The following is a 14,400-nucleotide window of genomic DNA, read 5'->3' on the forward strand; positions in this document are numbered from 1 at the left end:
ATTCTAGACATTCGAGCCTCAAAATTTCAAAGCTTCTAACACGACTAAAATAAAAAATATCTACATTTTACTTAGTTTCACACTTTTTCCTTTTCCTTTTTCAAATTTCTCTACAAATCTCCAACCAAACACAGCGTAAGTATCCTATATGTGTGTTTTACAGTATTTAGTTGAACAATTTAAAATATATATATATTTAAAATTAAATAAAATATAAATATATTTTATTCACATTTCACTTATATTTTTTTTTCTTTTCCTCTTAAAATTTCTCAACCAAATATAATACTTTTTTCTTTTTCTTTTCAAATTTCTCAACTAAGCAGGACATTAAGATACTCCTGTCTATATAACAAGCTTCATAAAGTCGAGAAAGAAGAACCTTTGTTTGTGCTTAAACCATCCACCATTCTAACAATCCTTTTTGGTCATTTCCCCTTTTCTTTTCTTTTCTTTCTTTCCTTTTTCTTTTTTTATCCTTTTTGAGAAGGGGGGGGGGGGGGGCAACTCTATTTATATTAAATTAAAAAATTAAAATTAAAAATAAAAAAAAATGAAGCACAAGCAATCACCAAATCAGCCCAATAATTTGACCTTCAATATCAAACAGCATATCCCTAATCTGTTAGTAGAACAGGGTATCATGCGTTAACATCCCTCTACAAAACCATAAAAAGAATACACATTCTTTAAACAGGCAAAACAATTTTCCCAACTACATATATCAGAAAATCATAAAGCAGTTATTATGGTATCCCCATTGAATGTCATTTCAATCTTTATCTATCATTAGGGGGAAAAAGAAAAAACCATTTCAATCAAGAAGTCCCCCACAGGATATCTCAATTGTGCTTGAGATGAAAACAAGGAGATCTCAATGCAAAGCTGCTAGTTCAACAAGTTCCTTGTATTCATCAGAGACATAAGACTTGACTCTAACAGCCGGTTTTTCATTACCCTTTGCCGGTGACACATACTTCACCCCAATCACAGTTGTCAGGCCTGCAACAAGTAACAAATTAATTCAACGTATCCAGCCTCAGTGAGATATCAAATCACAAGAAGACATGTAATTTAGTGGATTTTGCAACCTATAGTGTGGAAATTTAAAAGAGAAACGTTTTAAAGAGAACTTAATTTATTTTTTCGGCATATACGGCTAAAATCCAACTATACACTTGTCTTGTCTTCCACCAAGAAGATACCCTGATGCAGGACAATAAGAAAGAAAGAAAAAAGAAGAAACCTTAGCCGCCTTCAGCACCTAAAGAGTTTGGCTTCAACACCAAAAATGATAGAAATCACCTTAGGGTTCCATCACACAAAGGCCATATATACAGGCAAACCAAACTAATACTAAACAAACTGAACTTCTAGATAAATAAAAGGGTAAATTGCATAATGTGTCAATTTGGTCCCGATTGTTTTAATTTGCTCGATTTTGCCTTGCAGTTTAACGAATTGTGTCATATTGATCCAATAAATAACGGTCGTTAGGTTTGGTGGAAGGAAAGTCGTCACATGGTTAAACGATGTGTCAATTTGATCCTTGGAGTATACACGATATGTCAATGTGATCCCCTATTGTTTTAATTTGCTCGATTTTGACAGAGACCAAATTGACACATCCTTTGAGTTTCTATCTACCAAACCTAACGGTCGTTATTTATTGGGCCAATATAACACAATCCGTTAAATTAAGGGGCAAAATCGAGCAAATTAAAACAACAGAGAACAAATTGACAAATTGTGTAAACTACAAACACCATTTACATAATTTACCCTGAATAAAACTTTTTATTCTTATCCTTATCCCTTGTGTTCCCCATCATACCCAAAAGATATTGAGTCATTATTGAGGTCAACGAATCCCAAATAAGTATCTAAAATGTTGTAACAAGCTAATCGTAGTGCCACTATCAACTACATGGAAAAATCATGTCACACTTCAATATTAAGAATTTAGGTTAAGTTTGTAAATATTGTCCTGCAAAGAATCACAAGCATCACTCCAGCAGGAAAACGTGGGACCATAAATTTAAACAAAAAATACAAGGGATCTTTTGAACTAATAATAACTTAAGCCACGGATTCAAGGAAACAATTAATATTGAGATGATCGATGGAAAACTATATTTGACGAATCACGCACTCTAATGTAATATTTTTAAATTGAAAAAAGAAAAAAAGGTCTCTTTAACAAAAAATAACTTAAGCAGCATTCAAGAAAACAAATAATATTGAGATGATAGTGTCAAACTATTTTTGTAGAATAATCTAAGTAAAGAATCACTCACTCTCATGTATGCGTCCATACAAAAATCTTTCGCCTTTCCAATATTCCAAAGGCCTCATTTTGATTCTCTTGCTCCGCCTTACCCCAGATTCCCAAAATGTGCCAGCCCCTGCCAACATATATGATATTACTCAAACCAAATAACTAAATATTCAAAGGATGCATGGTACAAGTAGATGCATAAGTAAGAACCTGCAAGGCTTTGCCTATGAGAAAGTGTTCTTCTTTTGTGACCACGGGGTGGAGATCTTTTTGCTGCACTTTGCTCGTTCAATGATACTCTGGAAGGTTCCTGAACGTTCTGTTGCAGAAGAAGCAATATCATTATTATTTCCAATAGAACTTAATCAAGAAAATCATGAGGAAAAGGCATACAGGAAGGTGATTCATCATCAAAAAGCACATTTCATCCTACAATCATTTGGATTACAAAAATAAAAACTTGACACCATAATGTAAAGAAAGCTTTCTATTATCTTCTCATAACCCTGAATCTTTTTTATTTCTAATACCTGAATCCTTTCATGATCATAAAGGAACCAAAACTCAACTTATAATTAATACAGAAAATCACAAGTGGCAAGAACTTGGAGAAAACATTTAACTGAGAGAATATAAAGCATTTTCTTATCCTGTCCTGTTGATTACAGAAGAAAGAAAACACTTGGAAGAAGAAGGCCAAGATTAAAAGACAACTTTTTTTTACAAGATAAGAAGACGAAATCTAAGAAGAAAAGAAATATCATGTATGAATATAGCTATACATTTCAACTTTTGAGAGAAAGAAACTTGTTACCCTTTTAAGGCCCTATTTCAATCTCTCAAAGGGATTTATCCTTCTTCCTTCTATTTCTTTTTTGTGTGTTTTTCTTCAAAAAAAAAACAATAATAATAATAATTGCTACATGTTTTTTTTAGGATAAGTAAGTTTTATTTTAAAAAAATCTAGAGGGAATGCTACCCAGTACCAAAAGGCTAAACCATAATGGCCTGTATGTCCTATCCATTTCGAGCAATTTTCTAGGTTTATGATTTAACTCAAAGCAACCAAAGAGAAATTTAACATAACACCCCATATAGGTGGACCTCAAAACAAGTAATAAATAATCACGTAAGTAATGTTTAAAATAGGAAACTAGCTCGAGAAATAATGCAAGAAACAGTCCTTAAAAAAATAGAAAATATTCTTAACATACATTTCCCTTAAAAGATTATAAATTTGATTCCATTCAGCTTGGATGTATAATGATTTAACATTTTTACATCTTCCTTCCAATAGAGGATAAGATAAATTAAAAATTTGTGCTGTCTTTTAGGCCTTTTTCAAAGAAATACCAAGACACTTACTAATGTTGAACCTAAAATTTTGCTTGGTTACAAACCATTCTGCAAGAAAGTAGAATTATACTTTTATTAAGCCACACACAAATCCCAACTGATCAGAAAGATAAATTTACCAATCCTACAGTTTTCAAACCATGTACTCACGACTCACTAACCCGGATAAGTGTAAATCCATGACCCTCAGCAAACACCTATACTTCTTACTAGAGTCAATCTTCCATACATTGACTGCACCATGTGTATTTAAAGGTTTAAAACAGTCTGTACAAGTTTTATGTATAGATTATAAAAATGATTGCAAATAAAAAAGGAAAAAAAAAAAACCAATAAACTAACTAGCAAATGAACTTTTAAACCCTCCAATTCAGATTACTAATTCCTGTGCCTATGTAACTTCAACTCAACTAAATACAGAAATTCTAATTTCACTTAAGTTATAAATGCCAACCACCGAACCAAAGAGTAAACAAAAAAGAAAATGACCAGGAAAGGAGAAGACCTCAATATGTTGATCTGGAAACGAATCAGCAGTTTCAGAGGGTCCGTCCATGGCATGGGGTCTACCTGCAGCAGGACTTGATTGATCTGTCAGAATTCAGAAGAAATCAGAAAATTGCCCTCAAAAGACTAGAGGTTGAAACCATCTCAACCCTATAGTTATAGATGACAAAGAACACCCGGCGCATAATGCAAGATGATAATTGCTAAGCAAAAAGAACTTACAATTAATGTAACCGAGTAACTATAAGAATAAACACATAAGATTCATAATAACTATGACAAATTTTTGAATCCATGAATGATTGGATGCTGACGGCTATTTGTTAATTCCTTGGACAACCAACAAGCAGATTCCATTTCCCCCACAACAGGTAAGGTAAAATGGCTAAATTTGTTTGCCAGTAGTCCAATTAATAAATGTGACAGTAATTGGAACAAGACCAGAAATGACAAGTTCATCAAGTGGTATGGTACATATCTTACATACCTTTCAAAATAATGATTTAATTTTTTTTTTTTAAATAACAAACAAATCATCCACCATATAATATATACATACATGTATTATATGATCTTCTAAGAATCAAATATTTCAATTTGGCGTACCAAAGCCACTCATAGTAGTTCTTAACATAAAGGGAAGAAAGACAAGCGTGACACTGCACTTCCATCTGCTAATCAGAGAGAGAGAGAGAGGAAGAAAAAGAACATAATGAAACTGAAAAAAATCCCCAACAAAACTGGGCTACAAGATCCATAATATCTTAAACAACAAGCCATTTTCTAATGGAAAGTGTTGGCTGGCTTAATATACATTGTTGAGTCCATTATCTAACAGTCCAAGCTTTTGTGAGAATTAGGTAACTTAACATGCAAAACTTTGGCTCCAGGAGGTTTTGGGTTCTTAATCTATGCTTGTTCCCCTTATTATGTTTGTTGTTATGCACTCCGTTCTATTTGTGTTTAAGTGCACCCATTCAGTTCAATTTGTTCACATCTGCACGTGTTTGTGCACACATTCAATTCAATTGATTCACCTCTCCATCTACGAGATGAGGCTGCACGAAAGGAGTGTTGTAGAGCTTAATATATATTGTTATACCCATTTCTTAACAAATTAAGAATTTAGAAAATTTGGTGGCTTAACAGAAGACATATGCTATGTAGCAAACTCACAATTCACATTCAAGAGTAGACTTGCGCAATACCAGATTCTTGTTGCCCTCTTCTGATCCCCATTGATTATACATTTCAATACCATTTTACGGTTATCAAATCACAAAAAGATACTTCACTTAGATGGAGGGGAAAATAGATAAAATGTAATCACGAGAAATAGGAATTACCAAAATTATAAATGTAAGTACCAAGCATAGAGATTTTAGTGCCACAATGAATTTGAAACCCAAAATGATCAGAGAATTGCAGCTAGATACTTATATGTACTCATTGATTTAACAAACACATCACACTACATGCAGGTTCAGGCAATAGTTTAAACAATAATCTAGGAAATACAAGTTGCAACACAGGCATAAAGCAATAATCATACCCTCCTGATTCTGATTACTGTCCAAGTTTCCTGTACTGGGGTCTTCAATATTAATATCAGGTTCTGCATTCGGTGGCATATCTTCAACCTGCAACTTGTCACAGAACAACACATAATCACATTTTAGCATCCAGTATGAGACTTACGCTATCCTCTAAACTTATTATACACCCACATGCGTGAAAGACCTTACATTCTTCTCCATTTCAGTTGGTCCATCTGTCTGAAAATCAGTATGAGGCCTAGATGAGTCCCCAAAGTTGACATCTCCATGTGACCCTGCTTCCTGTGGAATATCTCCAACCTGCATATTGTCACAAAACATCAGAATCAAGCACAGTATCATGATTTTCACAATCTTTCAAAATTATGCAGAAACGTCTCAAGAAGCCCTTACATTCTCCTCCAATTCATTGGGTGCTCTTGCCCGAATATCAGAAACAGTATTAAGTATACTGTCATCCTCCTCCATTTCATTGGGCCCATTTTCCGGAACATCTTTATCAATATTAAGCCTACTGTCATTGTCATCCATATTCCAGTTCCCATCATTATCTTTCAAGTCACCATGAGACCCACTTGACATAACATTAATACCAACGCTAAGTCTGCTTGAGTTGTCATTCACGGACTTTTCAAATAGGGGGATTGAATCTCCTGTTATCATCTCTTGTGAACCTGCACCATCGACTCTAACAACGCTTATTTCAGTAATCAGTGACTTTAACTCACCAGAAACCCCCAATTCCTTCATTGCATTATACTGATCTGATTGCTCATCAACATGTTCAACAGAAGAAGAATTTCTGACTGGTGACTGATTGAGGGCTGAGAAAGGATTGCTCATCATATTTGACTTCGAAGTGCGCTTTATTAACAAAGATAGTGAAGCAAACGGACTTCTTGGAGGGGTGGGCGAAGCCGGAGAATGGACAGCGCTTTCTGCCACCTGTTTGTGTTTTACAGGTGTTTTACCACTTATCCCTTTCCCCAAATCCCTTTTATCTGATAGTGTTTTCCGAGGCTTTTGCAAATTTCTTCCCAACTCCGTAAAATCAATCTTTCCAACATCATGAAATTCAGGAAGGCATAATTTGTCCAGATCAAGAGGTTTGATCTGCAAGCGCTCCTGCAAGAAAGATACCATCTCATCCCCATCTAAATTGCCACAGTTATCAGAGAGTAACTCATCCAAAAGGCCATTGACTCTCTTCTCGGTCTTATGAATTGAACCTATCCATAGTGAAATCAATTGTCATCAAGTGAAATAGTAGTAACGCAAGATTAAAGCAAAAAAATCCTGAGATGATAATGAATAATACAACATAAATTGAGAGTGCAACAAATTAACTTTTTGCCCCAATAGGATTCACTCACCAGTTGATTCCTTTTCCCGCAATTCAGCATTAGTATCTGTAGTTTCTGGTTGTGAAATATAATTACGTGGACTGAGAATGTCCTGCCCCATTGTCTCTTGGGATGAAACAAAAGTGTTATCACTTTCAGGAAGTACTGAATAACGATGCTTGTAACTAACTGACTTCCTGTACGGGCACAAAAATACCCAAAAAAGGGTCAGTAAACCCATACTGCAAACAGGGACTACTATTGAAGTGCTGATAGAAACACAGATGATACCCCAGAATTCCTGGCCGACGGCGTCGCTCAGTTTTTGATAACTTGTAGTCATCTAAATCAGTAACAATTTCACCCCTCTGTCTCTGAAATATTTTTTTGGCATCTGTACAACAATTATTAGACACAATGAAAACCATAGCAGACAAACACTGCCAAATAGATTCAGTCAGACTTACTTTCAAGCCTTTCATAGGCCAAGAAATACTCCTCCGGGTCTTCGAGGTGATCAATGTCCAAACTTGGTTCCACGATCACAGAAGACTGACTATCAAATATGTATATATTACATGGTCAGACTGATAGCAATGTACTTCGCTGATAAAACTAATCATCAGAACAGTAACATTATACCTTAAATTTGGCTTAAAAGAAAATTGAGCCCGTCTACGACCCAATGCTGGTCTTCGTTCTTTAACATTTTCCTTACCCTCTGCAGCAACAGTTTTATTTTCCTTACCCTTGGCAGTAACAGTTTCATTTTCTGTCTCAGTTTTTGATAAATTGTAATCATCTAAATCAGTGACACTTCCACCCATCTGTCTCGGTAATTCCTTATTGCCATCTGTACAACAATTATAAGACAGAATGAAAACCAAAACCATAGAATACAAACATTACCAAAGAGTTTCAGTAGGGTTTACTTTCAAGCCTTTCATGGGCCAAGAAATACTCCTCCGGGTCTTGGAGTTGATCAATGTCCAAACTAGACTGACTGTCAAATATGTATATCACATGGTCAGACTGATAAGAATGTACTTTGCTGATAAAATTGATCTTCATAGCAGTAACATTACCTTAAATTCAGCTTCGAAGAAAATTGAGCCTGTTTACGCTCCAATGCCGGTCTTTGTTCTTGAAAATTTTCCTTACCCTTTGCAGCAACAGTTTCATTTTCCTTCTCAGATGCTGCAAAACTGCCAAAATTTGAGTTCAGAAGTTGTGAATTGCCATCTAAAATAGCCTTCGCCTGCTCCGAATACTTTCCGGGACTTGTCAATACCTAACAGGGTACACAAAAACAATAAAATTCAATAATTAAGCTCTAATCAAAGAGGAATATGTGATACATGGGTTCCAAAATCAACTCAATTTTTAAACTTTTTCTTTCAATTGAAGTTCTGAATCTGAAATTTTCAATAAAGGTGTGGATGGGATAGATTCGAAGTAGAGGTACGAGTGAAGAACTCACCATGGATTTCATGAAGGCGTGGATAGATTCGAGGTCGTCCGGGTGATTGGGGTTCGGGGGATTCATGGAATGGCGAAATGTTTGAGGGAAAAGAGAGAGAAGAGAGAAAGAGTGAAGGGGATCGATGGGATCGGAGGTGTGAGGTTCGTCAACATCTTTCATGTCGAGTTCCGATGGAAACCCTAGAGAGAGAAAGTATTTCGAAAAGAAAACTGAGCGGGAGTCAGTGAGTGAGGTTTCTCCAATCGAATTCTAGTAAGATAAGAGCTTCCCTACGCTGCGGTTAAAAATAATTAGGCCAAATTGCAAATCGGTGATGGAAGTGTAAAGGAACGGTTGGTTTAATTTTTAAATTAATATTTTAATAAAAAATTAAAAATATGCTTGATTAATAAATTTTTAAAATTATTTGTTCTCTCTCTTTTTTAGGAGATTTATCAATAAATCCTAAAAGTTATACTTATTGTCCAATTAGTCTCATTTGTTTTCTAATGATCCGTTTGATCCTTTTAGTTTTGAAATGACGTATTTGCCATCATTTGGATGTTAAAAGTATGAGTTGCAGATGAAATGGTGTGATTTCGGAATTGCGCATGTGCCACACATAAATTATGTACAGAATGGGTGTTGTGTACATATGAATTTCAAAATTGGGTTTTGGCACGTGACACGTTGTAGGCGCCGCATACTGCGAGAGCGTACTAAAGGCTTTTTGTGTCTTTTGCCGTTGTGGTGAGGATGTAACGTGTCACACTAATTGACTTGAGGCCATTCAGTAACCATACATGAATACCCATACCCACGACCCAACCCCATTTTGTTAGGGGAGGTTCACTAACTTGTGTGAAACCCCAAATTATCATTTTCGAAAAATTTGAAATGCAATTGTGTCCGTGATTTGGAGGGATGATAGAGATATACTGAAGGTACGAGACTGTTACGCCGACACATTCTAACGTTTTGTCGATTTGGTCGTCACACTTCAGAGGAGAGGGAAAGCTGACAATGAATCGAAATCGTCCTTGTATCAGTGATCAATCCTGTAAACTGAGTCGATGGCGGATGAAGGTATATAACAAGACCCTACTGCTGATTTTCGTATATTAGATGGATATGTGGGGACCCGTTTTTTAGATTATGTGTTGTCAGTTGTTTTTGTAGTTTGCGGTCCATTTGCAAAGTGTGTGTTGTCAATTGATTTTGATGTTTGGGGTCCCATTTTTTGAATTTATTTGTTGCTATAGGGTTTGGATTTGTGTATGTGTTGTCAGATAATGTTGTAGTTTGGGGTCTAATTTGCAGAGTGTATGTGTCGTTAGTTAGGTTTTTGGGGTCCCATTTTTTTACTTTATTTGTTGCTAGTTGTTGCAGATTTTTGTAATGTATGTTGATTATTGTAAACGGTTTGGGTTCATTAGTATTGGGTTGTGTGGGTGAGGGCAGGTGTGAGGTGGTAATGGGTTGGGGGAAGGCATTTGGGTTTGTTTGATGTGAAGTGTGTGTGTTGTATGTAGTGGTTATAACATGTAATGGCTTTTGAGTTTGTGTGCATGTTGTTGTATGTTAGGGGGACTAGTGTAACATGTTACGAGTTGGTCTTATATTGAATATGTAAAACATGTACGCACACAAAGATAAGTTTTGTGTGTTGTTGGTTTACAGGTGGGATTATGGAAAAAAAAATGTGAGCATCTTAGTAAATGTGAGTGTTGGCTGTCAGATTTTTATTGGGCTGAGGAGTTTTTTTTTTTTTGTAAATGTGTTGTCGTAGTGTGTTTACGTCGGTGTGTGTTATGGTTCGTATGAATGACATACATAAAATATGTGTGAGACATTATGAAATGTTTCTTATGGGCGTTATAGTGAAAATGCAGAACATGTGCTAACACAAACATGAAGTTGTTTGGTGATGGAAAACGTTTAGTTTGTGAGTTGTGGGGTTTATGCATGGTGTTGTGAGTACGTGTGTGCACGTATTGTTTAATGTGGGTGTTGCCTGTTGAAAAATTTAGGTGAGGAATGTGGTGTGTATTTGTTGTATATATTGTTATGAAATGTGTGGACGTGGGTGGGTGGTACGTTGTGTATGTGTGACATGTTGCGAGTTGGTCTTATATTGAATATGTAAAACATGTACGCACACAAAGATAAGTTTTGTGTGTGGTTGGTTTACAGGTGGGATTGTGGAAAAAAATGTGAGCATCTTAGTAAATGTAGGTGTTGGCTGTCAGATTTTTTTGGGTTGAAGAGTTTGGTTTTTTTTAGTTTTTGTTTTTTTGTAAATGTGCTGCCATAATGTGTTTACGTCAGTGTGTGTTACAGTTCGTACGAGTGACGCACATAAAATATGAGTGTGAGACGTTATGAAATGTTTCCTGTGGGCATTATAGTGAAAATGCAGAACGTGTACTAACACAAACATGAACTTGTTGTTTGGTGACGGAAAGCGTTTATTTTGAGTTATGGGGTTTATGGGTGGTGTTGTGAGTACACATGTGCACGTATTGTTTAATGTGGGTGTTGCCTGTTGAAAAATTTGGGTGAGGAATGTGGTGTGTATTTGTTGTATATGTTGTTATAGAATGTGTGGACGTGGGTGGGTGGAACATTGTGTATGTGTGACATGTAACGTTGTATGTTTGATTCCTTATGTTGAAAATTGCATTTAAGCTGAAAAAGTTGTGTTGTTGTTGTTGTTATTGTTTCAGGTTCTCCTAAGGTAACAAGTCCATGGACTCGTTCATGTGAAAAAAAACGAGCTAAGGAGGGAATTGGTTCGAAATCAAACAAACTTGGGGTGAAAATGCAAGGTCGTATACTCTTCAAACAAACTAAAGTTGTCACACATGGGGTGGGTTGTAATGTGGGAAAGGCAGCTATAGGTGGGCAACATTAACCTCAAACGAAGCTGAACTTCCGGTCAAACATAGCTGGGATAGTTAAGCTTGTCAACTCAGCAAAATTAAGGGAGGCACATTTACACCAATTGAAAAGGACGTCGTTCTGGATTATGAGGCAATTCATGTGACTAACTTAAACTACAACAAATTTAGAAAGTGTGACAAGCTCATATTTAAAATTATAAATGCATACAATTCTCGAGAAAATGCGTTCAACATTGGTGGGTCAAGTGTGAAGCTCGAGAGCTGCGACATAAGGTTACTATTTGGATTATAATGCGGGAAGAGGCAAATTGATTTATCACCTAGGCAGAGGCTAGAATCAAATTTCGTGCAATGAAGGGCGCATGACATTTTGTAGACACCCCATTTTTTACCGTCCTCAAGACTTGGACATCATTGTTTCTGCACTCGATGATTGTGACTATTTGTGCTCATTTTGGTGCTCGAAGTCCTCGGCGAAATGCCCTGTCTTTGAGCCTTTAAACCCCATCCATTCTGTGCCCTGTTTTGGACCAAAACCTTCAAGCCTGCAACCCTTGGTGGCTGCCGACCACCAATTGAGGCTGTCGGCCATCACTGGTGGCCGACCAGCCACATTAGTGGCCTGCCGGCCATTGATGCCTTTTTACAAATATTTTCTTCACAGCTGTTCCAGCTGTTAGCACAATGGTCTTGATCACCATACACGTGTATGGATAGATATAACTCAGCTGAAAGCTTGTTTTTCTACAAATATGAGACTTTCTCCCCCATTGTAAAAGGTTAGAAAATTTTGGAGCAAAATTCTCTCTCTCTTGAAATTTTGTGCTTGGTTTTTTAGTGTCTCTACACTTTTGTCTTGGGCTAAGGTTACTTGAGATCCTCTTTGAGCTTTAGAAGGTGGTTGTGGCTTGCTTTGTTGCCTAATTTGTGCCTTGGCTTCAAGAGGTATAACACTTGCTTTGTTAGCTTGTTTTACATACTTGCTTTGCCATTTTCTTCTAGTGTTTTTGGGTTGTTTTGGGGCTGATTTTGAACTGTAAAAAACTCTATTTTTGTGGCCTTGAGGCCATTTTCAATTAGGGGATGGTTCACCCTTTCTTACTTCTTTGTTTGTAAAGCTTTTGTACCTTTGTTCACCACTTTCAAACCAACTTTTTTGGGCCTTTTGACCATTGAATTTCAGAGATTTTTTAGTGACAAAAAACTCATTTTGAAATCCAAATTTTGAGGGGTTAGCCTCCCCTCCTTGTGTCTTGTTTGCATGCCTAATTAACTTCATATGTTAGCATGTTTTTCTAGCTTAACTTAGCTCAAGTCCAACATGTTTTAGCCTCTGAAATAGCCTGTTTGAGCTCTGTTTTGAGCTGGTTAGTTCATTTGAATCTTGTTTTGCATGGTTGTGGTGTAATAATCCTCACAAGTTGGTGTTTTAGGGTCTTAGACACCTCTTGTTTGAGTTGATAGCATCTTTTAGTGTTGTTTTTCACTCCATTTCAGCACTATAAACTCTGCAACCTCCCTTTTTGCTTCACTCTTTCATTTGCTTTTGAATGTTGTTTCAAGCTTAGGATCCTTTAAGCTTGAGATTGAGATCATGCTTAATGGTTTAATCCTCTTTGAGGGTTCATTATCAACGGCATGATCTCTCTCTTGCCTTACATTATCCCTTGGTTGACATTTCTTTCATCTTAGAGGACACTCACCAATTGATAAATTGATTAAAGAATGATTTGGTAATTAAAATGTAAAAACAAAATTGGCAAGTAAAAGTGGCAAGATGAGCATTTCTTTGTATTGCATTGCATGTGTTCAAATCGGACGTTAATTTGAACACAAGAAAAATGGGACATTTTATACTCAAAAGTGATGAAACGTGCCACTTTCCTAGGTCTCCATTGGCCTTGATCATGCATGATAGGGTGATGGTATTTGAATCTTGTTTTGCATTTATTGAACTTGTACAAATTGGTCCCTTAGCCATCATGTATGGAAATTGCTTAATTGATGGTTTGAGGGCCAAATGTATCATTCATTGGAGCTTGCGTTAATGATAAGGGGTGATACATGGTACAAACAACCTGTGAGACCACCTCTTTCTTGCTCTGTTTTGTGTTCTGTTACAACAAGAAAAGACTTGTCTCCAATGGCCGACAAACCCTCATCAGTGGCTGGCAGGCCACCTCCAATGGCCGGCAACCCCTTAGTGTTAGCCGACAAACCCTCATCTGTGGCCGGCCAGCCATCAGTGAAAAATTCAGTATTGTGCTTTTGAAGCAGAGTAGTGTTGATCTGGAGGAGGGAAACAATGTAAGTGTTGTGCAACAGAGGCAATTAGTGGCAGACAGTGGATGTTCTTCGGGTAAAAAACTGAGCATGTATGCATCCCTCGTTTCCCGAGGCCATTTAGTTAATTTGCTTAGTTAATTAGTTGTAGCTAATTCATGCAAATGTCATAACTATTTAAGTAGATTAGTTAATTAATTCATATTGTAATTAATTAGCTTAGTTGCTTTGTAATTAATTAGTTAAGTATTTAGCTAATTAGTTTGTTTCATAATATTTAATTCGCTTAGATAGTTAATTATTTAATTGTAATAATTAATTAGCTTAGAATAGTTTATTCATTTCAAGTGTTGTAATAATTAGTTAAGTAGTATAGCTTAGCTAGTTTCATTCGGCCCCTCCTTCGCGAAGGCGTAATGTTGTAATAAGTGTGCGTGCGTGTGTGTATGTCTTCCAACCCCACGTCTTTCTCCCTTTTACTTAACAACTTTCGATAGTTAGTTTAGGAGCATCATGTTTCGATTAGCATACCTTATGCTTGCATCCATTCATTCATATTGCATGCACTGAGGCTCGGCGCATCATTCAAACTGCATTGTCATTTCAATAATCTTTGAATACGTGTTTAACCGCATGTTATTTAAATTGCTTCATATGCCATATTAGTAGCCGAGCCTATTAATTGCATATCGCATGTGTTGCATTAGACATC

The 14,400-nt window shown here is 36.3% G+C and overlaps 1 protein-coding gene across 4 annotated transcripts; it reads right to left on the bottom strand.

The window, feature by feature from the left end:
- Window positions 1-576: 576 nt before the first annotated feature.
- Window positions 577-8,815, bottom strand: CENP-C (centromere protein C). 4 transcript variants are annotated; one of them, XM_028210554.2, is made up of 14 exons: window positions 8,521-8,815; window positions 8,126-8,331; window positions 7,973-8,043; window positions 7,683-7,893; window positions 7,508-7,596; window positions 7,332-7,434; window positions 7,071-7,237; window positions 6,091-6,926; window positions 5,887-5,997; window positions 5,694-5,781; window positions 4,140-4,204; window positions 2,489-2,597; window positions 2,298-2,405; window positions 577-1,002 (listed from the first exon to the last, which is right to left on the bottom strand). In XM_028210554.2, exons 1-14 carry the CDS (start codon window positions 8,680-8,682, stop codon window positions 875-877), a joined length of 2,454 nt encoding a protein of 817 aa, XP_028066355.2. In that variant the 5' UTR covers window positions 8,683-8,815; the 3' UTR covers window positions 577-874. The 4 variants fall into 4 exon arrangements, with proteins under 4 accessions (XP_028066355.2, XP_028066224.2, XP_028066296.2 ...); XM_028210423.2 differs by having other exon boundaries at window positions 4,140-4,225; XM_028210495.2 differs by having other exon boundaries at window positions 5,694-5,787.
- Between the last annotated feature and the right edge of the window lie 5,585 nt (window positions 8,816-14,400).

The sequence above is a fragment of the Camellia sinensis genome, chromosome 15 (assembly GCF_055761805.1).
Source record: "Camellia sinensis isolate YWXY chromosome 15, ASM5576180v1, whole genome shotgun sequence".
Classification (NCBI taxonomy): Eukaryota; Viridiplantae; Streptophyta; class Magnoliopsida; order Ericales; family Theaceae; genus Camellia; species Camellia sinensis.

What these genes read in the sequence shown, in the direction of transcription:
- CENP-C (XM_028210372.2), bottom strand. Translation starts at nt 8,682, where the DNA reads ATGAAAGATGTTGACGAACCTCACACCTCCGATCCCATCGATCCCCTT. An exon ending in GCGGGAAAAGGAATCAACTG is followed by an intron (nt 6,927 to 7,070) that starts GTGAGTGAATCC and finishes CACTATGGATAG; the next exon opens with GTTCAATTCATAAGACCGAG. An exon ending in TTCCAGATCAACATATTGAG is followed by an intron (nt 2,598 to 4,139) that starts GTCTTCTCCTTT and finishes CTTCTGCAACAG; the next exon opens with AACGTTCAGGAACCTTCCAG.